Below are 18,664 nucleotides of genomic sequence, written 5' to 3' on the forward strand. Positions count from 1 at the left end.
TAAGTTCATATTAAAATACCTCATTTTTATAATTACCTACTAAGCTGCAGTGATGCATTGTAGTTTGGTTGTAATGTCATGAACTACAAGGGGTATGTACACTATGTGAATTTAACTTGTTGCAAAAAAAAAAATGTTTTAAACACTAAAAGAACTGGAGAAGTGACCTTTAAGTCAGACYTGGTTTTGTGGGTCGACGGTAATGAATCTTTTTGTTTCTGTTCCATTGCAGATCAGTCAACAGCAGCCACAGCAACAGGGTTTGGCAAAAGGGAGAGACAGAACATCGACCCCGGAAAGCACTAAAGCATCACCGTACTCATCTGATGGAGTCTGGGTAGTAGCATGAAACTGTCTTTGAGTTGACAAGGTGTGATTGAGATATAATTTTCCTACTGAACTGTAGATATCCTATTGTAATGTTGTTTATACTTGCGTTTTATAAGGCTATTTGTGAAACACTTCGCTATTCTGAATATATATAAATATATATACATATTATTTAGATTTTTTTATCTGGAACTGAAGTCCTTTTGTTAAATGAGTTTGAATAATTATCATTGCTTTCTTTTTTTATTTTATTTTTTTTCCCTTCTGCAAAATATACCTATGTAATTGTCTCTCTGCAAGTATGTAACACCTTAACACTTTGATTAACTTGTAGGGTTACTGGAAGCCATTCCCCAAAAGCAAATAGGACAACACGTGCTCATTTCCAGCGCTGAATGATTATATAGGTACAATAAATCATAGAAGTAAAAACAATGTGAATGTTAATTGATTTTATGAGGATTTCTACAGTGCCATCGATGTTCTAGAAATGTCTAATATGTGTAACTGTTCAAAAGTGGTTGTTGAAATACAAAAATTTGAGGAAATGAATTTTGATACCAAAAAACCAAAAAACATGATTGTGATTACTAATAATTTATTTATAACCTGCTGTTTTGATAGTTGCATTTACTGAGTGTAAATCATTGTCTTTAGTAATGCTGTTCTTTCTATGTTGTTAGTGTAATCCCAATATATTGTAGCTATTGACATTGTATGTTTGTATCAGACACAATACACAATGCACATTACTTAAACATCCTTTTTTTTTCCATGATAATGGACCTAATCTCATTAAACGACACTTCTACTTGGTTTTACCACGCATTCTGATATTTATGCTCATTTTTACTGCATCCTGTACCATTTTTACTGTAGCCTCAACACACAGTTGCAAACAGAGMTTCAAAATCTTAAGGCAGCAGGTGTGATTAGAGTCCTATTCGTACAACAACTTGCGTATTACAGCTCTGCTCCTCGGAGAAAAAAAAATAACGCGTCCAGGATGTCTTGACGCTTTCAGTCCCAATTGACAACCAGCAATTGATGCCAAGGGGATTCGTCTGCAAAGTCAGAAGACCTCATGACATAGTACAGGATCAACATGTTGGAAATATGTTTTACAACTTTTTTAGATGGTSAAATCAATCTCAAAGTGGTTTTACCTCAGCACCAGTTATTTCCTTAGTATAAAGTATTTCAAGTAGTTAGACGAAGGGCTTCAAATTGTGCGGGACGGGACTTTGGCTCAGTTTTTTGTGAAATGAGTTTGTAAGTTTGCGGGGAACAAAAATATTTGAATGGTGAGAACTGAGACATCAGCAGAGTTGCACTTTGAAAGGTATGCTGTAATTTCTGGCAGGTGTATTTTTCTGGTTTATAGCGTTCTTTTTTTCCTTTTTGCTATTGGCAAAAAGCACATGTGAGAATTTTTGTATTTGACTGGCTTAATAAATCTATTCTAAATGTCTTATTCACATTTTGTCTTTGTACTGCCGCAGGCTAGAGTATTTACAACTGTTGTGCTGTTGAAGAAAAGTCTGCACATCATGGTGGCTTTCTTAATGATTTATTGAAGCTTAAAAAGAAAGAGAAAAAAAAGACAGATTTTGCTGTAATGGCAAACAGTTCCTGGGATGGAGAAGATGCCATGGTGCTGTGGGATTACAGGGCAGCTCGAATGCACTGAAAAGCTTTCCTGCACCCCCAGACTCAGAGGAGGCACCACAGAGTTCCTGTTTTCAAGCCTCCTCTTCATTCTACATGCCATCTTCACGTATCAGAAACTGTCACATCACCGTCCAATCTGCTACCTTACATCTCCTGCGCATGGACTACTGCTAAATCACTTAAAGCGACAAACTTAAGCACCTATCACTCTTAATTCTGCGTGTAGAGTCGAATAAGGTAATTGCGGATGTCCGTTCGGACCGTGGACATGTTGACACGTGGGTGCCATCTCATCACCGCTTTTCCGTCGGGCCCCACCAGAAACTTCTCAAAGTTCCACTTGATGTCGTTGATTCTAAGAGGCTCCCAGAACAGCCTGCCGTAAGGGGCGCCAAAGTCATCCCCGACCGGAGGGCAGGAGCGCTGGAACGGCAGAACGTTGAGAAAATCAATTGTGAACACGAGAGAAAAATTAGAGGTTTTACTGCACAGCAGGAAGTGGGACTTCTTGTGGTGTTCTTTTAACAATGGCTTTCTTTTTGCCACTTCTCCCTAAAGGCCAGATTTGCATTTCAGATGGAATCAGCAGTCCTCAGTGTCCCAAGCTTGGGTTTTTGTTTTATAAGCCAATGCTGCTTTGATTAAAGCGCTCTACACTTGTATCCCTGACCTGCTGTGTGGTGTGTTTCTTGGTCTTTAAGTTGTTCCTTCAATAATGTTCTTTTACCAAACCTCTGAAGCCTTCATATATTTATTTATACCAAGATTGAATTTCACATTGCCTACTTTATCTACCTAAATACCTTTATATGGACGACTTCCAAAGACAGCTGAGTTGTACTGGGATTTATTTAGGGCTTTTATGGTAAAGGAGTTTAATACAAATCATCTTTAGTTGCGAAACAATAAAATAAAGTTCTGTACAGTGAAGTATGTGGTAATTTAGCCATTGGAGTAAGCAAGAATAGCTAGCTGTACAACAATATCTCTGAATGTTAAGTAGTGAGCTATTCAAGGAGCATATAGATTGGAATGCAGGATTCACAACTCCAAGGTTCTTTTTCCTTTCATTTTAAAACCTGGAACTTACCTTGAGGAATGTGAAAACCCGCTGCTCGCTCTTGCCATTCACATCRCCCTTCTCCATCAGCAGGAAGTTTGGAACGAATCCGTTGCCTGGTCTGACGTATCTGGCATCCAAAAAGAAAGCGTCTTATCAGTGGTCGCGGCTCGTAGCACTTTGCAGTTTGACAGCTGCCCCAAAAAAGTCCCTCAGGAGCTTCAGGATGTTATTCCAAAAACCAGTAATGATTTGTGGAACTGCAGACATGGTTTCAACATGTGCAAATAAAAGGGTCAAAAATAAGAAAGTTATCAAATTACCAATAGGCAACTCTCTTGATTACGTAAAGTTTGATTGTTAGAAGTTTTGTCAAACTGTGAGAATTTCTCTGCAGATCCAGCTAGTGTTATGATCACTTACGTAAATGTCTCCACTGAACTATAATTTAAGGGATTCTCACATTTTTACACTATTATTTTCCTGGATTAAAAGTTCCTTCTAAGTAGCAGTTTGAGGAAACAAAACTTCCACCTGATGGCATTTACTTTAAACTTCTCTATCAGCTTTACACAATGTTCCTCTTTGTGACTGCCTCAAGTTTGACCTGACAAAAAAAAAAAAAAAAAAAAGTGGAAGAGTTTTCTTACTTTAAGCCTTGAAGGATTTCGCTTTTGGTCCCCGGCTCCTGTTTGCCAAACTGGTTGCAGGGAAAGCCCAGAATAGTSAGACCGAGGGGTTTCAGCTCCTCGTGCAGTGCATTCAGTTCTGAAAGGAAACGCCAGGAACAACAACAAAAAAACAAAAAATGATTTCAGACGGCGAATGGAGTAATGCTCCAATAACAAAGACGACAGTGTGCAGCTGCTTACCTACATACTGGAAAGTCAATCCTCAGTATGTAGCGACATTGACAAAAAGGACACTCTTGCCGGCGAAGTCGCCAAAGTTCACGGTGCGACTTCCATTCAGAGTCCTTGCGTTGTATTGGTAGATGGTGCCAGCAGTGGACGAGTCACACCACTGTGGGTACAGACACGAGGTTAAAAARTGTTCTGGCCAGAACATCAAGTACTTCTAACAAAGGTACATCTGCGTCACCCGCTGCTGCTAGTATTGATTTGTTTTTGTTGTTACGTGTTACGCAAATGAAAAAAATAGCAATATTAAATTCAGATCMCTGTGACGGTCTGTACCCACCTTCGTCTACGCAAAAGTTAGAGGTAAGAAGTTTATTCCAGATTCAAAGTGGAAACGTAAACTAATTTAAACACAAGTCTGGGGCCACTGACCTCAGTGATTCCACAATCATCTACCAAGCATAAAAATCACTCATTTACTGTTAGGTTGTGAATAATATTTTTTACTTTTATTATGTATATATGTTATGTATATCATTGTCTTTAAAGTCTTTAGCATTCTTTCTGTGTGTCTCTGAAACTTGTGCTGTGTGAGGAATGTGTTGCAAGAGCCACAAAACAAGAAGTCAGATTCCTTGGAGCCAAACTGCAGGCGGACTGAGAGGCCTCATGACACTGTACAGGATCAACCTGTTGGAAATACGTTGGAAGAAACAGATAAAGGCCAAAGGTTGTGACCCACAGAAGCAGGACCAGAGCTTAAGGCCTTACGAGAAGACGGGCGGGTTTCATTGTACTCTGAAGATTCATGACCAAAAACTCAGCTTGTTTGCAAGCTGAGTTTTTGTTTGTCCCCCTCTTCCTCTTAGCAGTTTGCAAACTCTGTGACTAGAAAACACCCAAGTTTGTAATAAAAGAGGTGTAGCGGAGGATGAGAGCTTCAGAGCGAGGTGGAGACTGTAACTCACGTTCCTCTCTTCATCGCTCTCCTCATGAGAAATGGATAATCACTTGTCTCTCTCTTCTTTTTATTTGTGTCAAAGTGTTTTTTTTAGGTTGCTTGAACCTGACGCTTACCCTAACCGGGTTTGTTTTAAAAGGATCAAAAATGAATCACAACGTCTTGCAACAGTATTCATAACCCCCTTTTATTTATRCCTCTTCTTTAAAAACTTCCTCAGGATCAGTCAGGTTGGACTGGGAGCATTTATGAACAATATTTCCAAGCTAATTAAACTTTGACTGGGTCCTTTGAGCACAAGAATATGCMTYGATCCAAACCGTTCCATYGTAGCTCTGGCTGTTTGGTTTGGAAACAGCCAGAGCTGGAAGGTGAACCTTTGGCCAGTCTTTTGCAGTCTCTTTACTGGTTTTCTTCCAGTATTGCTCTGTATTTAGCCCCATCCATTTTTTCCCATCAACTATAACCTACTTCCCTGTCCCTGTTGGGAAAGAGAAATCCTTCCTCTAGTGTGATGCTGTCACCATGTGTCACTGTGTTAATACTGATGCTCAGGGAGCTTCCTTCCACACGCTAAATTATCGCTGGTTGCGCTGGATTTCCTTGAAGGTTAATACGCGCCACACTTTTGAATTTTATTTTTCAAACCATTAAGCATGTAAAGCATTCATGACTTAATACGTTGATTAGCTTGGGGTGTGTTACCTTAACAACACAGGAGATCTAAAGGCCCGAATTATTACATGAATTGTGACGTTTATTGATCTAATAAGCTCTGCTTTAACAAGACCACCAGCAAGAAGAGCAAAAACCTTCATCTTGATGGATCTCTTGACATTGTAATGTCTTAAGTTTCATCAGAACAGATGGTTCCTTTCTGGTTTGACTTACCATTGATTACATACTGACTAATTCCTTATTTTTAWGTTCACCTGGCTGCCAGGCAAATCTCCCTGTGGTGATAACCATAAAATAAAAAGTGAAGTGAAATGTGTTTCCCCTTTCACATGTCTATTGTTTTGTGGACTGGAGTTTCCCCCACTGCCAGCTGTCCCAGCGCAAAATAAGTCCAGAGTCAAYAGGAACTTTGCTCCATTACAAAAAAGAGGCACAGCCTTTAACCAAAACATCTTAAATAATCCACTTGAAAACAATCTTTTTAAGGTCTTGCAGCTCACTGTTGGTAATATCTTTCTTCAAAGCTAATTCATATGAGAGAGAGAGAGAGAGAGAGAGAGAGAGATGAAAAATAGGGATTTTTGTGGTCAAAATGTTTTATGTTCTTTTGATGATTAGGAAAACACAATTAGCCAAAATGTACTAATATAGTTTAACAATCGCTAACACGATATACTGATACAATAAATTGGTATTTTGATAGGTGCTGGCATTTATGCCATCAATTATAGGCGATGCCATAAATGGCATCAAATATCTGATAAGACGCCTGAAAGATCCTGCTTTTATTCTTTGATAAAGAATAAATGCTCAAAAAGCAARCAGGTGTAGTCAGACCATAGCAAAAAAATAAAAAAKAAAAATAACGAAAAGAAAAATGTCGTCAGATTTCAGGCTATTGAATTTGTCTGCACACACATTTCCCATCAACAGGTACCTGCACGAAGTCGGTTCCGCAGGCGGCGAAGGGTCGCAGCAGAGCGAGCAGCAGGAGCAGCAGCGGCGGTGAGAAGGGCCTCATGACGCCGTCTATCCACGACACTGTGACCGCTCTCTGTGGATGTCTCCCAGCTTCTCCCTCCGGGGAAATAAACATATGTGGCAGGGGGCGGAGGGCTGACATGACGCCATCTGCTGACGGACACGGATATAGTTGCCAAACATGAATGGATGAATGAATGGATGAATGAAGTTTTGGTTGAGATGATTTGGATAAAATAAAAATAATAATAAWAAACGATTAATAGTAGTTATTTAAAAAACAGTGAAATGTAACTGTCAGTTTCTATGACAGTTTGACCCAGTTTCTCTGAATGCAACATGCTGAGGTTTTTTTTCCCCCTAAACACAGCGGGTTTTTTGTTTCCTTATTCAAGGATCATTTCTCTTGTCTGGGATCAGCGGTTGCCATAGTGAGTTGCCACTCGACCATGTGCCCCGTGGGAAGTTGACAAGCCTCTTTGCATGCCTGTCAGAGCACCTCAGTGGCTTTATCTGACAACGCAGTAGTGGGAGAGATGTCTCAACAACTGTCACTTTAAAATGACAATGGAGAAGAACAGAGATGCCCCAGGCCAACAAACTGTCTTAATGCTTTGTAGGGATAATGCTAAGTAAGATCCTGTTGCTAAAAATAGATGAGGGGCTGCGTAAAYATATAATTAATCATAAAAATTTAAATGTGTTACTTTTGAAAAATGTTATTTTAATACCARTTTTCAAAAACCTTTAAACAGCAACTTATATTACTGTACTCCATGAACTAGAGTACCCAGAAAACCCACAMATGTCCAAATTGTGCCCCTGTGCAGCCCTGTTTTCATTTTACAGTRATGTAGTTGTGAACTTTGTGCTGTTCTATGACATGATAACCTTGTGAAATACATTTAAGTGGTTGGTCATAATTTTACAGCATTTTAAAAGGTCAAGTTTTGCAAGGCACTGTAACTTAAGGCCCAAACCAGAAGGTGGAGTTGCATACAAGGAAACTGATGTGTACTGTTTTTGGAAAACATCAGATGGACTTTATGCTGAATGGAACTARATATTATACTTTAATGATGCTTATTAGCAGACTGAAGGTAATATCAATAAATTCAAATGAATMAAATTAAGATTTAGTGGAAAACATATGCTCGAAGCCGATCTTACAGTAAAAGAAGTGATTATTAAATATTTGTATTTTTGGTTTACCTGGCCTTCAGTGTGTTTATCCTCCTTAACAAACTGTCGGTGTAGTTTTAATGTCCACCACTGGAGGGCAATGCTGAGCCGTTAGCCCTAACAGTGACAAATAGAACGCAGTGGAACGGTCGGTGAGCCCAGCGACGCCGGTGAAAGATGGCGTCTCTTCTGCACCCAGATAGAGTGCTCTATCTGGTCCGTGGACAGAAAAGGATTAGAGCCCCCTTATCTCAACTTTATTTTTGTCGCTACTGTAGCGAGTTAAGGTCGCTAGAATGTGTGTCTCATGAGGTACGTTTTTTTTTTTTCCTTCGATAGCGGGTAACTGCTTTGTTGTTAGTCGACCTGCTTGTCGCTGTGACAGAGAGGGGCGGGACTTGTTGACTCATCGCGCAGATTGTATGGCTAAGCGCCTTGTCGTTCAACTGCTTTTCCTGCTTTTCCGTAATTTTATTGGCTGGACGGATTCACTTCCGTTAGAGTTAGCGTCATGTAGCGTAAAATAGGCTATGTAGTTTAAGCTATACTTTAATTTTGATTTAAGACAATTTATATAATTGAAAAATATATATTGTCTGTATCATAAGGAAACTAACCCATTTATAGTAAACGTTGGGCTGGCTTTGTTATCAGTTAYGCCATCTTATTTAGGAAACGTAGCTTCGTAGGCCAATAGTTGGTAACACCACACCCAGAGATGCTACACTGCTTCACTCTTCCAACGCATCTTGGGGGTTTCTATGCAACTATCTCATAACGTTTAATTTAAAAAACCCYGTCATTCCTAATAGCTAAATAAAAAATGAATAAGGACGCATGGATACAAGGCCAGCCACATGTTTTGTTGCCTCTTAGATATGTGATAATCCTAAAAATACATGACTTTTTTTTATTGGATTTAAATGATCTCATACTGAACATTTTAGAAATATTCAACCTTAACTATAGTTGATTTACTTTGTGGGGAAATAAATCCTAAGTTAGGAAGTAATTGTAACTACGTATTTATTATTTAAACTTTTGTAAAAGGATCAATTTCTAATAACTTYCGATTAATATTCCTTGGCCAGTCATTTACCAGGGCTGTAAATATTACCTGAGACTGCCTCTTTTTAATTGTTGCCTCCAAGTTGGACATAGACCAGTGTATATCTTGCGAACACACAGTGAGAAGGATTTTAAAGGCATAGAAAACATATCTAAAGATGGTTTTTAAAGAACTGCTTCAATCCTGTCGAGGAGGTTTAAATATTTTCTCTTTATCCAACCGTGAAGTTTGAAATTTWATTTCAGATTAGATGGGTATCTCTCAAAATATAATAAAACAAATGCCATTAAAACATAAATATGTCCAACGTGTTAAACTGGACTGGGGYTTAGTTGATCCCAAGATCAAGTGGTAACAAACTCCAAGTGGGTTTGGTATGAAGCWAAGGATGAACATGTGGGAAAGCACCTCATGAYCACTGTTAGATGGTAGAAATTTTGGTCARGTTGTAAGAAATGTTCAAATAAATGAATATGCATGAATTTAAACAGTAAAGATGTTTATTTAAAGGTTGGAAGTTTTCTTAATGGTCCATAAATATGGCATGTACTGTACACACAGTTCAAACAAATTACAACAATTGAGAATGATATTCTTGCTGAAGCTATTCACAGATAAACTGACCCCCCTGTTCTTTCTCTGACTCCGTTAATTAGGTGGACTCCCATTACTGTCCTAGTTGTCTGGAGAACATGCCGTCTGCTGAAGCTAAGCTGAAAAAGAACAGGTTACTGATCATCCAATACCTGTTCTACTACTACCAGTAATTACTCTCTGGAAATGTATTTTGTTTCAATCATTGATCCACTTTTATCCCTTTGCTCTGATATAGATGTGCAAATTGCTTTGACTGCCCATGTTGCATGCACACTCTGTCAACTCGGGCCACTAACATTCCAGCTCCTCTGCCTGACGATCCTACCAAGACAACGATGAAGAAAGCCTACTACCTGGCCTGCGGTTTCTGTCGCTGGACCTCCAGAGATGTAGGAATGGCTGACAAATCAGTTGGTAGGCATTTTGTCCAATTAATGGGGTCACCATTTTGTTAGCTTTGGGGACACTAAACCTAACCCAGCTGTAAATTTGGGTTATGACCACTTAAGTCTGATGTTTTGGAGCATTTTGTCTGTTGCAGCCAGTGGTGGATGGCAGGAGCCAGAAAACCCCCACGGTCAGCGGGTAAGTTGTACCCTGTGGTCACTTGAGTACTCTTGAGTTACTCACATGTTCCTTGGTCACACACTGCATTCTTTTGAATACTTCTCTGAGAAAGTTGCATCCACACATTCATAGCCTGAGGCAAACGCAAACTCTGTTGCTGGGTTCTTAGGGTTCAGATTCAGCACAAATAACAAATTATGACTTTTCTATTTATTTACAGTGAAGTTTCAGTCAGAGTGGGCAGTCACATGTTTTGTTCAGCTGCAGAGACGGCTGTTACCCATAAGCTGTTAAAATCGTGTTCAAAGTTGTCAACTAATTATTTATTTTTTCCAGTAAAGGAGTTTAGCAAATGATCAAAATCATTATTTGTCAAGTGGAATTTTTTGGAAAAGTATCTTTCCATCCAAGTTAGTTGTTTAAATATAGAAAGAAGCTGGGCTTGCAATACAGCAGATTTAAAATAGATGGTTCTCAAGCTGGAATCGTTATTACAGGGTTTCCGTATATCCTTAAAAAGTTTTACATTAATGTGTCTAAAATGAAGTCCTTAAAATGTCTTAAATTGTAGCTTTTTTTGGCATCTATCGTTGGTAAGTGTAAATGTGTCACCTGTTGGCTGGCTGGCCGTTTGTCTTCGCCACTGGCTCAGTCGATGCATTTTGTATAAAAAAAAAAACAAAACCCTGGCACTAATACAAAACAAAATGTGCAACCTTCTTCTTCTGTACATCTAAAGTCCCAAATTAATCTTCTTTTATAGATCTCTGTTGTGACACATGTTTAATGATCATAAAAAGTCTTAAATCTGCGTTGGTGAAAGCTGCAGAAACCCTGTGTTATGATCTTGAAAGCTTGTGTTTTGTTCAAAAATTCACAAGGAATATGGTGACCTGTCTGTGGGTGACTTTTTGTTTGCCACAGATCTCCAAGCTGATTGAGTATTACCAGCAGCTCGCCCACCGAGAGAAGCAGGAGAGAGACAGGAAGAAGCTGGCAAGGAGACGACAGTGCATGCCCCTGGCATTCTCGGTACTCTGCTCCCCCTGAGAGAGCCGCTTTCACGCAACTCTCTCCAAAAATGTCACATCTTTTTCTTTAACCTTTTAAAATGTCAAGCGGCAGTGGTGTCATTTGTTTTGTACTTACCGAGATCAACAGCCATCTGCAAAGTTAAAGATCTGATCCACCGCGGCTCGGTCTCGGGTTTAGGCAGAGCGGATGTCGCTGAGTGCCAGCGTACTTTTTATTTAAAGAAAAAAAAAAAAATGGAAGAATAGTTGTGGTTGACCAGTGACTTTGTTTCTGTCTCTGATTGAAATACTGACGCTGTGTCCATCCATTTCTGCTGCTTTTCGTGACCGAGTATCAAAACAGCCTCTGGCTTGTCTGTGGTGATCAAATGGAAAATGCTTATGTAGATATCATGTTTGTGTACTCCTGCTTTCTGCTTTTAAAGCTAGCTACATTAGCACCCATTAACTCAAACCTGTGCTTCCTGTCGTATGTCGTAACCTCTCAAGATGTCCTGCGGTTCCACTTTGCCATCTCAAATGATCGTTTCTGTTGCRKTCGCATGTCACCAAATGCCATTAATGTTTTTGCTTGATTGCATCGGTTTCACCTTCTCYYYTTTTTTTTTGTTTGTTTTTCCTTTGCTTATGCACTCTGATATTTTGGTTTTTACCCCCCCAAGCAACACACTATTCATGTGGTGGTGAGTTATACTTTCACAATTTGGGTAGTCTTGTCTATTACAGTTGCACTTTTATCTCTTTACTTGTTAACACTGTCACTGAGGGACCTCAGATCACATGAATGTCTCCTTGGGTAAATTGAGCTTAGATTCACACAAGGGGAGCTTTATGTTTGCATCTTAACATCTGTTTATTTGGAAGGGGGGGGGACAAAAAAAACATTTCAGCCTAATTAAGTCAAGAAATCCCCCCTCGTCTTTTTCCAGCTGCTCCTTCGTTCTGTGTTCCTTGTCTTTCACAACAAGATATACAAACTCTCTGGCTTATTTATTGTATTTAATGTTAAAAAAATACTCCTTTCTGTTTTTGTTAAGAGCTGACATGGATTTATCTCTTAGACAGAAGATTTGTCTTGTAGAAAAATAGCCGTAGATTAATTTCATCAATCATTGTGACTCCCCCGGAGTTGTCTTTTGGCAGTCTGCCTGATCGTGTTTTTTTTTTTTTTTTTTCTGTCCGAATTCACCCAGGAAAAATACGGCCTTGGAACCAGACTGCATAGGCAGAGACCTGGAGCTCCAATAGCCTCTCTGACTGGGCTTAGGTGAGTTATCTCTTATCAAATAGGATGAAATCTGCTACTTTTGCATCCTATAGTTAAACCTTTTCATAATTGTATGACCTCAGGGGGATCATTACGATTCTGCTCWGTAACTACACTCATATRTCCCCCCACGTCATGACGACTGAGACAAATGTTTTACCTTTCAGCAACGTTGGTTTTAGGGCTGAAACAATTAATCGTGATGAACCAATTATTCAAATGATTGTCAATTAATTTAGCAATTGATTAATCGTAAATGAAGTATACAGAATTATAAAAAGAGGTTTGCCTGGTTCAAATTCACTAATGGAATGCTCTTATTGCATTTAGGTTGTAAAATGTTTATCGTCTTATTTAAAAAAGGAATTGAATCATTTGTGTATTTGCATTTTTTATATGAAAACATGCAGAATATGCCAACATTTTTTTTATCCGATTACTCTATTAATTGTTAGAATAATCGACTTTAGTTACAGTAGTTGGTTTGATTATTTTATCAGCCCTTTCAACATAATCAACAGTCAACAGCCAACACATAATTAGGAGCAGAAGTGGCTACATCATTACTAACCTGAGCCTTCTACTAACCCTTCACCGCTTTGAACTGAAAAGATGAGTTTAGTGTTGTCAAATGGTACAAAGTGAAAAAAACAAATAAAAAACAACAGGAGCTACAGCTGTTACCCTTAATRTAAGTCTTGTCAATATGTTCTGTTATTCGCACTCGACAACTTTTAAGTGTATTTAATTCTCTAAATGTGGCCTGCATAAGCAACATGGTACAGAGCCCAGTCAGATATTGGCAATATCCCAAAGACAAAGTATTAGCTTGGTGCCTATTTTGTCAATTCATTGCATCAGCTTCAGTTCTTCATAAAGGTTGGGATCAACTCTAGTGGACCGTGTGCAGAAAACTAAAGTTCTTAGCACCAACTTCGCTCATCCATTGTATTACTTTGTTCAAAGTTGCGCAATGTTGTTGGAACAGGAAGTGGCCAACCTCAAACAGTGTCCAAACAGTGTGGGTATGTTGAGGCATTGATTTCACTGGAATCTAAGGGGCCAGAAAACGGCCCATAATCCCTTCTGCACCAGACCTTTCCTTTCTGTCACCACGGCTATCAAACTGCAGGGCGTTGAGTGCCATATTCCTGGCAACTGCTAAAGCCAGACTCATTCATTGGAATACCAGATGGAGAGGCGCGATCTGTCTCTTCACAGAGCACATCTCTATTGCTCCGGTGTCCAGTAGCTGTGGGACTGACATCACTGCGTTCAATGGTTTGTGTCGTACTTKGCGGCGTACAGCCCATAATCCGGCTGGATCGGGTCGTACGATGTGAAAGGACAAAGTGTTCTGTAATGAGGGGTTTATGGTTGTGTGTTTAATTCAGAGCTTTGATCTGAAAGGGGATGAAGCAGGTGTGTCCAAAATGCAGCTCAGGGTGTAGTTTTGGCACTTGGAATGATTTTGTGCTGCCTCCCTGCATAATTGTATAATGACACAAGTTTCAAAAAAAGAGCGAGCAAAGTCCAGTTGTCGTAGCTAAACCACAAGACCAAAGTTTTCTACTTTGGATTATTTGCCATCAAAATCCATCAAAACTAGGAAACTGTGTGTATTTTTAAGTATACAAAGTAGGACCCATTGTCCCTGCTGCCACCCTTCTGCCTTAAATGAATTAATGATTATTAGGCTTCTGSAGGACTTGTTGACATACTGAGGAGGCAATGCAAGCATTTAAATCGTCTCTGTTTGAGCAGAGATGCATCCAAAACCTGAAGGACCAAGACTGAAAACCACTGACCAATAACCTTTTGATCTTTTCATTTGTTTAACCAGCATTGAGCAGCAACAAGTGGGAGAGGGGCAATGGTGGATTTATTAAATGTTTGCCCCTTGAAGCCACTCCAGTGGTTCCTCTTACATCGCAGCAACTCAKGACTATTAATTGAAACTGTGATAAAAATATTTTAGTTGTTTTAAAACGTAAYGTTTGAAAAGTTTGACTCCTATCTTGCTTAAAGGCTTGTCAGTCTAAAACGTTTGTGTCCCTACGGTCAAAAACCGGTTTGTTTCTTATCGGTGTTTGAAACAGTTTTTGTACTTTTATGTCTCGTGTCTTGATATACAGCAAGTGCTCCCTTGAAGAGAATCAACACCTGTTTGTGTTTCTTAATCAGCCTTAAAGAAGGTGAGGACCAGAAGGAAGTCACAATCGAACCCGCTCAGGCCCTYGATGAAGTGGAGCCCCTGCCTGAGGACTGCTACAGCAGACCCGTCAGTTTACCCGAAGGTAGGATTTTTGTCCAGAAGCGTCTCTTGATTACCTCGCGACGGTTCCTGAGGAGAAACTGCGTCTGTCGGTGTGTGTGTGTGTGTGTGCAGTGACCACGCTGCGCCAGCGGCTGCTGCAGCCGGACTTCCAGCCTGCAGGAGCTTCTCAGCTCCACCCCAGACACAAACACCTCCTGATGAAGCGCTCGCTGCGCTGCAGGGTCGGTACAGCTCTGYTGTTTTTACGCCTCTCTTATGGCCTTATTTATTTTTCTTTAGGAGCGGAGGGATGGCTGATCTAATTTGTAAAACGTTGTTTTTCTTAATTACTTTCCTCAGAAATGCGAGCACAACCTGAGCAAGCCAGAGTTTAATCCAACTTCAATCAAGTTCAAAATTCAGCTGGTGGCTGTGTGAGTAGTTGTCAGTGTGTGTGCGTGTGCTTGTGTGCGTGTGTGTGTGTGTGTGCAGTAAATCAGCCTCAGGCCCGATTAGGCTAAATCTGGGTGAAAATTGATTGTGCAGCTGTAAATACATGTTCCAGCGCATGGGTTTAAAGAAATATTGTTCTGTAAATTAAACAAATTTCAGCTCTAAATACTTGATTAAAGTCGGGCAGAAATGATTTGGTTTCAGTTGAGAAAATTGAATTAATAATTAATAATTTAACAGCTCAGCGACCTGCGAATTGTTAACAGAGTTTGGATGTTTGGCTGTCGGTGAAGTTGTTGCTCTGCTTTCCTCTGTCAGGAGCTACATCCCTGAAGTAAGAATAATGTCCATTCCAAATCTCCGATACATGAAGGTCAGTTTCTGCCCCTGGTTTTGTCCATCTGCGTCACATTCTTAAAAAAATAAAAATAAAATAAACATTAGTTTCTCAGCTAATGCTGTCAGGGTCTAGAAACTGTAAACCAGCCTGGATCATCTCCATCATTACATGTGAAATAATGAGAAGTTTCACCTGTTTTTTTTGTTTTTTTTTCAGTTGTGTTGCGTGTTAATGACCGATGTTGATAGAATTGTAATCTTGTTATTCTTTTGTTTCTCATTTAACATAAGAGATGCAGGGAAACTGAAACACAGCCTTATTCAAAACCTGCACACTTGATAATGTTATGTTACACAACAAATAAGTTTATAATCGGTATAAGATGCGAAGCATGTTGTCGTCTTCAGCACAAATTCACTGGTCAAGAACATGTTTGTCTGGAATAAAATGTGGAAAATGYCCTTTAGTAAACTGCTTGAAATCAACTGTGATGATGAGACGCATTGTATTGGAGACGGTCAGCGACATTCACTCTTCTTTTGTCTTTGCTGTCGCCATAGGAGAGTCAGGTGCTGCTAACCCTGACCAACCCTGTGGAGAACATTACTCATGTCACACTGGCTGTTTGTGAAGACGATGATCCTGATGATGTTAACAGCACTTCCAAGGTACGTTTCGATTCTGCTGTCGCCAAGTTGTTTTAATGGGTCTGAAACTGCTAGATGTACCGTAGTTACGTAAAATGTTCTTTATTGCTGTGTTGAATTATGTTCAGCAAGAATTTAWACAGTTCATATAATTATTAAAAGGACAAATACCCGGCTTTTTAAAATGTCCTTTATTGTTAGAATCTCAGATTTATTTATTTATTTTTTGTCATTTAACATTATGAAGTGTACATTTAAAGAACACCTCCTTTTTTTTTTATTTCACTAGGAACATTTATGGAAAGTTTTATTATTACATTAGAAAGTTGTTTCCTGTGCAGGTTCTTGTTCCCAGTAAGGAACTGGTCTTGGCAGGGAAGGATGCTGCAGCTGAGTACGACGAACTGGCAGAGCCTCAGGACTTTCAGGATGATCCAGAGTGAGTAAACGACACTGATCTCATACACACACACGCACACACACACTTACTAAATCAATGCAGAACTCTCTAACTTATCTCTGTCCTCTTTTCTCCAGCATCGTCGCCTTCAGGAAGTCCAACAAGATTGGTTTCTTCATCAAAGTGGTCCCTCTGAAAGAAGAGGACACGGATGTCACCGTTTCATTTAGGATGCGCCACGACTTCCGTAACCTCGCAGCTCCCATCCGGCCGAGCGAGGAGGGGGGCGACGCTGCTCACGAGGCCGTTTGGCTCACTCATCATGTAGAGCTGAGGCTGGGGCCGCTCGCTCCCTGAGTGCAAATAAAATCCTTCAGCGTTCGCYAACTAGTCTCTTGAAACTCGCGTTCGTTTAGTGGAAGCCGACGGAAGTTGCTTTTGTTTTAATCTTACCCGACGTCACCAGTAGTCGCACAATAACCTCCGTCTGCGTCTTCGCTCGGGCGTTAAATTRTAGGAAACTGTTGTTGACTGCTGCATCGGTTCCATCTCTTTTTAAATGATTGTTGTGCTGCTCCAYGGCAGGTTACATTTCACTACATCGTCCTTTCTCTGCCGAAACACTATACAGTCTATTAGTACAAAGCAGCTTCTGCGTGGGAGGTTAGGATGTATTGATGTTGTGCTTACAGTGTTTTCTTTATTTCCTCTGYCTGTCCGGTTATAATTCACCGTAGCGSCGAGGTGSTGCGAACTATTCGGACCGAAACCAGCGAGCAGAATCACGAGAGACGAGAACAATCCGAAAGAGTCGCCGCCTCTGCTCCGTTTGTTTATGCGTCTTTTGTCAGCATCATTTTCCGCAGACCGTAGTTTTCCATTTGCTTGCATGCTTTATCTATATGAAATACAGCAAACGTTGGCGTCTTCACGCTCCGCACTCTCTCAACATGCCTGCCTATATCTTTGCTGTTGTACAGGAATCTATTTAAATCACTTCTCACAGAATAACCACTTTACATTTAAGGTTTACTGACTAAAACGTCTCGGCGCATTTAGCAGCTCATTGAACGCGCACACGGGCTATTAATCTGAGATCGCCTCCAAGTTTACTCGCCCAGATTTATCCGCCATTTTACAGGACTGATTAAAGGTAACCTCGACTCTGTTGCCCWCCGTCAAATGTAACTGCCTCCATTAAACTACGGGAAGGTCGGGRAAAATAGTTTTAGGTACAAAAAGCTCATCATGTATTTGTGCTAGAAAACTTTTCCTCCTCTTGGTTGGCAAGAGTTACTGACAAGCCTGTAAGTGGATGTTGTGCAAAACTGTCYCATGTGATATCCTTGGGGGGGATTAGAGCTGTACWTCAATTAATCTGCACTACTGGCTAATAAATTAATAAYATGCTGTAATGGATCTGTTTGCTTTTTATGGTAACAGTTGATGTGACTTACATTATTTAATCAGGTGCTCTTTTATTCTCTTTTTTTTTCTATGGATTATCTCCACACACTGTGCGCACAATAAAATCATTCGACCGGAATTATGAAGGATGTAGCTTCATTAATTACTGCTCACTTTGTTTTTGCTTTCAATTAATTTCAAAGAGAGAGAGAGAGTGGTGCACCTTCAGCTGATTGGCTCCTAAATTGGAAAAATCTCACTTTTCATTGCCAAATATCCATCGAAAGTTCCCCCAATTTTCATTTGTACATAGGTTTCTTGCGGGGGGAAAAAAAAATAAAAGCACGACACTTTTAAGTATTTGTTAGATCTGGATAAATATGGAAAAAAGTTTTATTTCTAGACTTTTTCCTCCTGGCCAGTACTCCTTGAATCCTTACAAATATTTTCCCTTTCTTCCCAGACAACATTTTACAAGTGAGTCCCAGGGATCGTCTTTGGCCTCATGTTGATTTCCTGTTGAGATGTGATGCATGCCTTTGGTTTAAAAAAAAAAAAAAAAAAAAGTAGCTGCACGGGTCCAAAATGTGTTGCTCAGTCTGAGCCGATGCCTGTGAGAATCAGCTCATCTTGCAAATATGGATTGCATTTGGTCAAACCACACAGTCCTCCCTATTGTGAGATCAGACCCACTTAGGACCCACTTAGCCTGAGTTAAAGCCTTATTGAGCCCAAATACAGATGTTGGGGGGGTTTGAGTCATCCAGAATCTACTGCACACCTTTCAGATCAGTCTGGCTTTAAATGTGGAATCTGCTTAAACTACAGAATATGAGGTAGGACAAATTAACGGATGCAACTTTTGCACTAATAACGTTTTTCTGTGTTCCAGTCTCTTTTGTG

At 39.9% G+C, this 18,664-nt stretch overlaps 3 protein-coding genes and 1 long non-coding RNA gene across 5 annotated transcripts in view; 3 read left to right on the forward strand and 1 right to left on the reverse strand.

The window, feature by feature from the left end:
- The window catches only part of tnip1 (TNFAIP3 interacting protein 1), a 9,770-nt gene extending 9,717 nt beyond the window's left edge, over positions 1–53 (forward strand). The window contains exon 17 of the mRNA XM_017307012.1: positions 45–53. Within this exon, the coding sequence (XP_017162501.1) occupies positions 45–53 (9 nt within the window). The remainder of the gene's footprint in view (positions 1–44) is intronic.
- A 176-nt stretch (positions 54–229) lies between these two features.
- On the forward strand, positions 230–1,804 carry LOC103471138 (uncharacterized). The gene is made up of 2 exons (XR_534589.1): positions 230–370; positions 665–1,804. It is a non-coding gene; the product is annotated as an uncharacterized LOC103471138 (long non-coding RNA).
- An 80-nt stretch (positions 1,805–1,884) lies between these two features.
- Positions 1,885–7,843, reverse strand: gpx3 (glutathione peroxidase 3). The gene is made up of 6 exons (XM_008419967.2): positions 7,754–7,843; positions 6,498–6,691; positions 3,934–4,084; positions 3,712–3,829; positions 3,092–3,191; positions 1,885–2,424 (listed from the first exon to the last, which is right to left on the reverse strand). The coding sequence occupies exons 2-6, from the start codon at positions 6,681–6,683 to the stop codon at positions 2,212–2,214; spliced, it is 768 nt and encodes a 255-aa protein (XP_008418189.2). The 5' UTR covers positions 6,684–6,691; positions 7,754–7,843; the 3' UTR covers positions 1,885–2,211.
- On the forward strand, positions 7,820–17,769 carry dctn4 (dynactin 4). Of its 2 annotated transcripts, XM_008419965.2 has the most exons (14): positions 7,820–8,035; positions 9,449–9,519; positions 9,625–9,803; positions 9,931–9,974; positions 10,881–10,988; positions 11,653–11,673; positions 12,184–12,257; positions 14,442–14,554; positions 14,647–14,756; positions 14,875–14,948; positions 15,286–15,340; positions 15,868–15,975; positions 16,296–16,393; positions 16,492–17,769. In XM_008419965.2, exons 1-14 carry the CDS (start codon positions 7,901–7,903, stop codon positions 16,709–16,711), a joined length of 1,410 nt encoding a protein of 469 aa, XP_008418187.1. In that variant the 5' UTR covers positions 7,820–7,900; the 3' UTR covers positions 16,712–17,769. The 2 variants fall into 2 exon arrangements, with proteins under 2 accessions (XP_008418187.1, XP_008418188.1); XM_008419966.2 differs by lacking the exon at positions 11,653–11,673 and having other exon boundaries at positions 7,824–8,035.
- Positions 17,770–18,664: the final 895 nt, after the last annotated feature.

This window comes from Poecilia reticulata, linkage group LG10, assembly GCF_000633615.1.
Source record: "Poecilia reticulata strain Guanapo linkage group LG10, Guppy_female_1.0+MT, whole genome shotgun sequence".
NCBI lineage: Eukaryota > Metazoa > Chordata > Actinopteri > Cyprinodontiformes > Poeciliidae > Poecilia > Poecilia reticulata.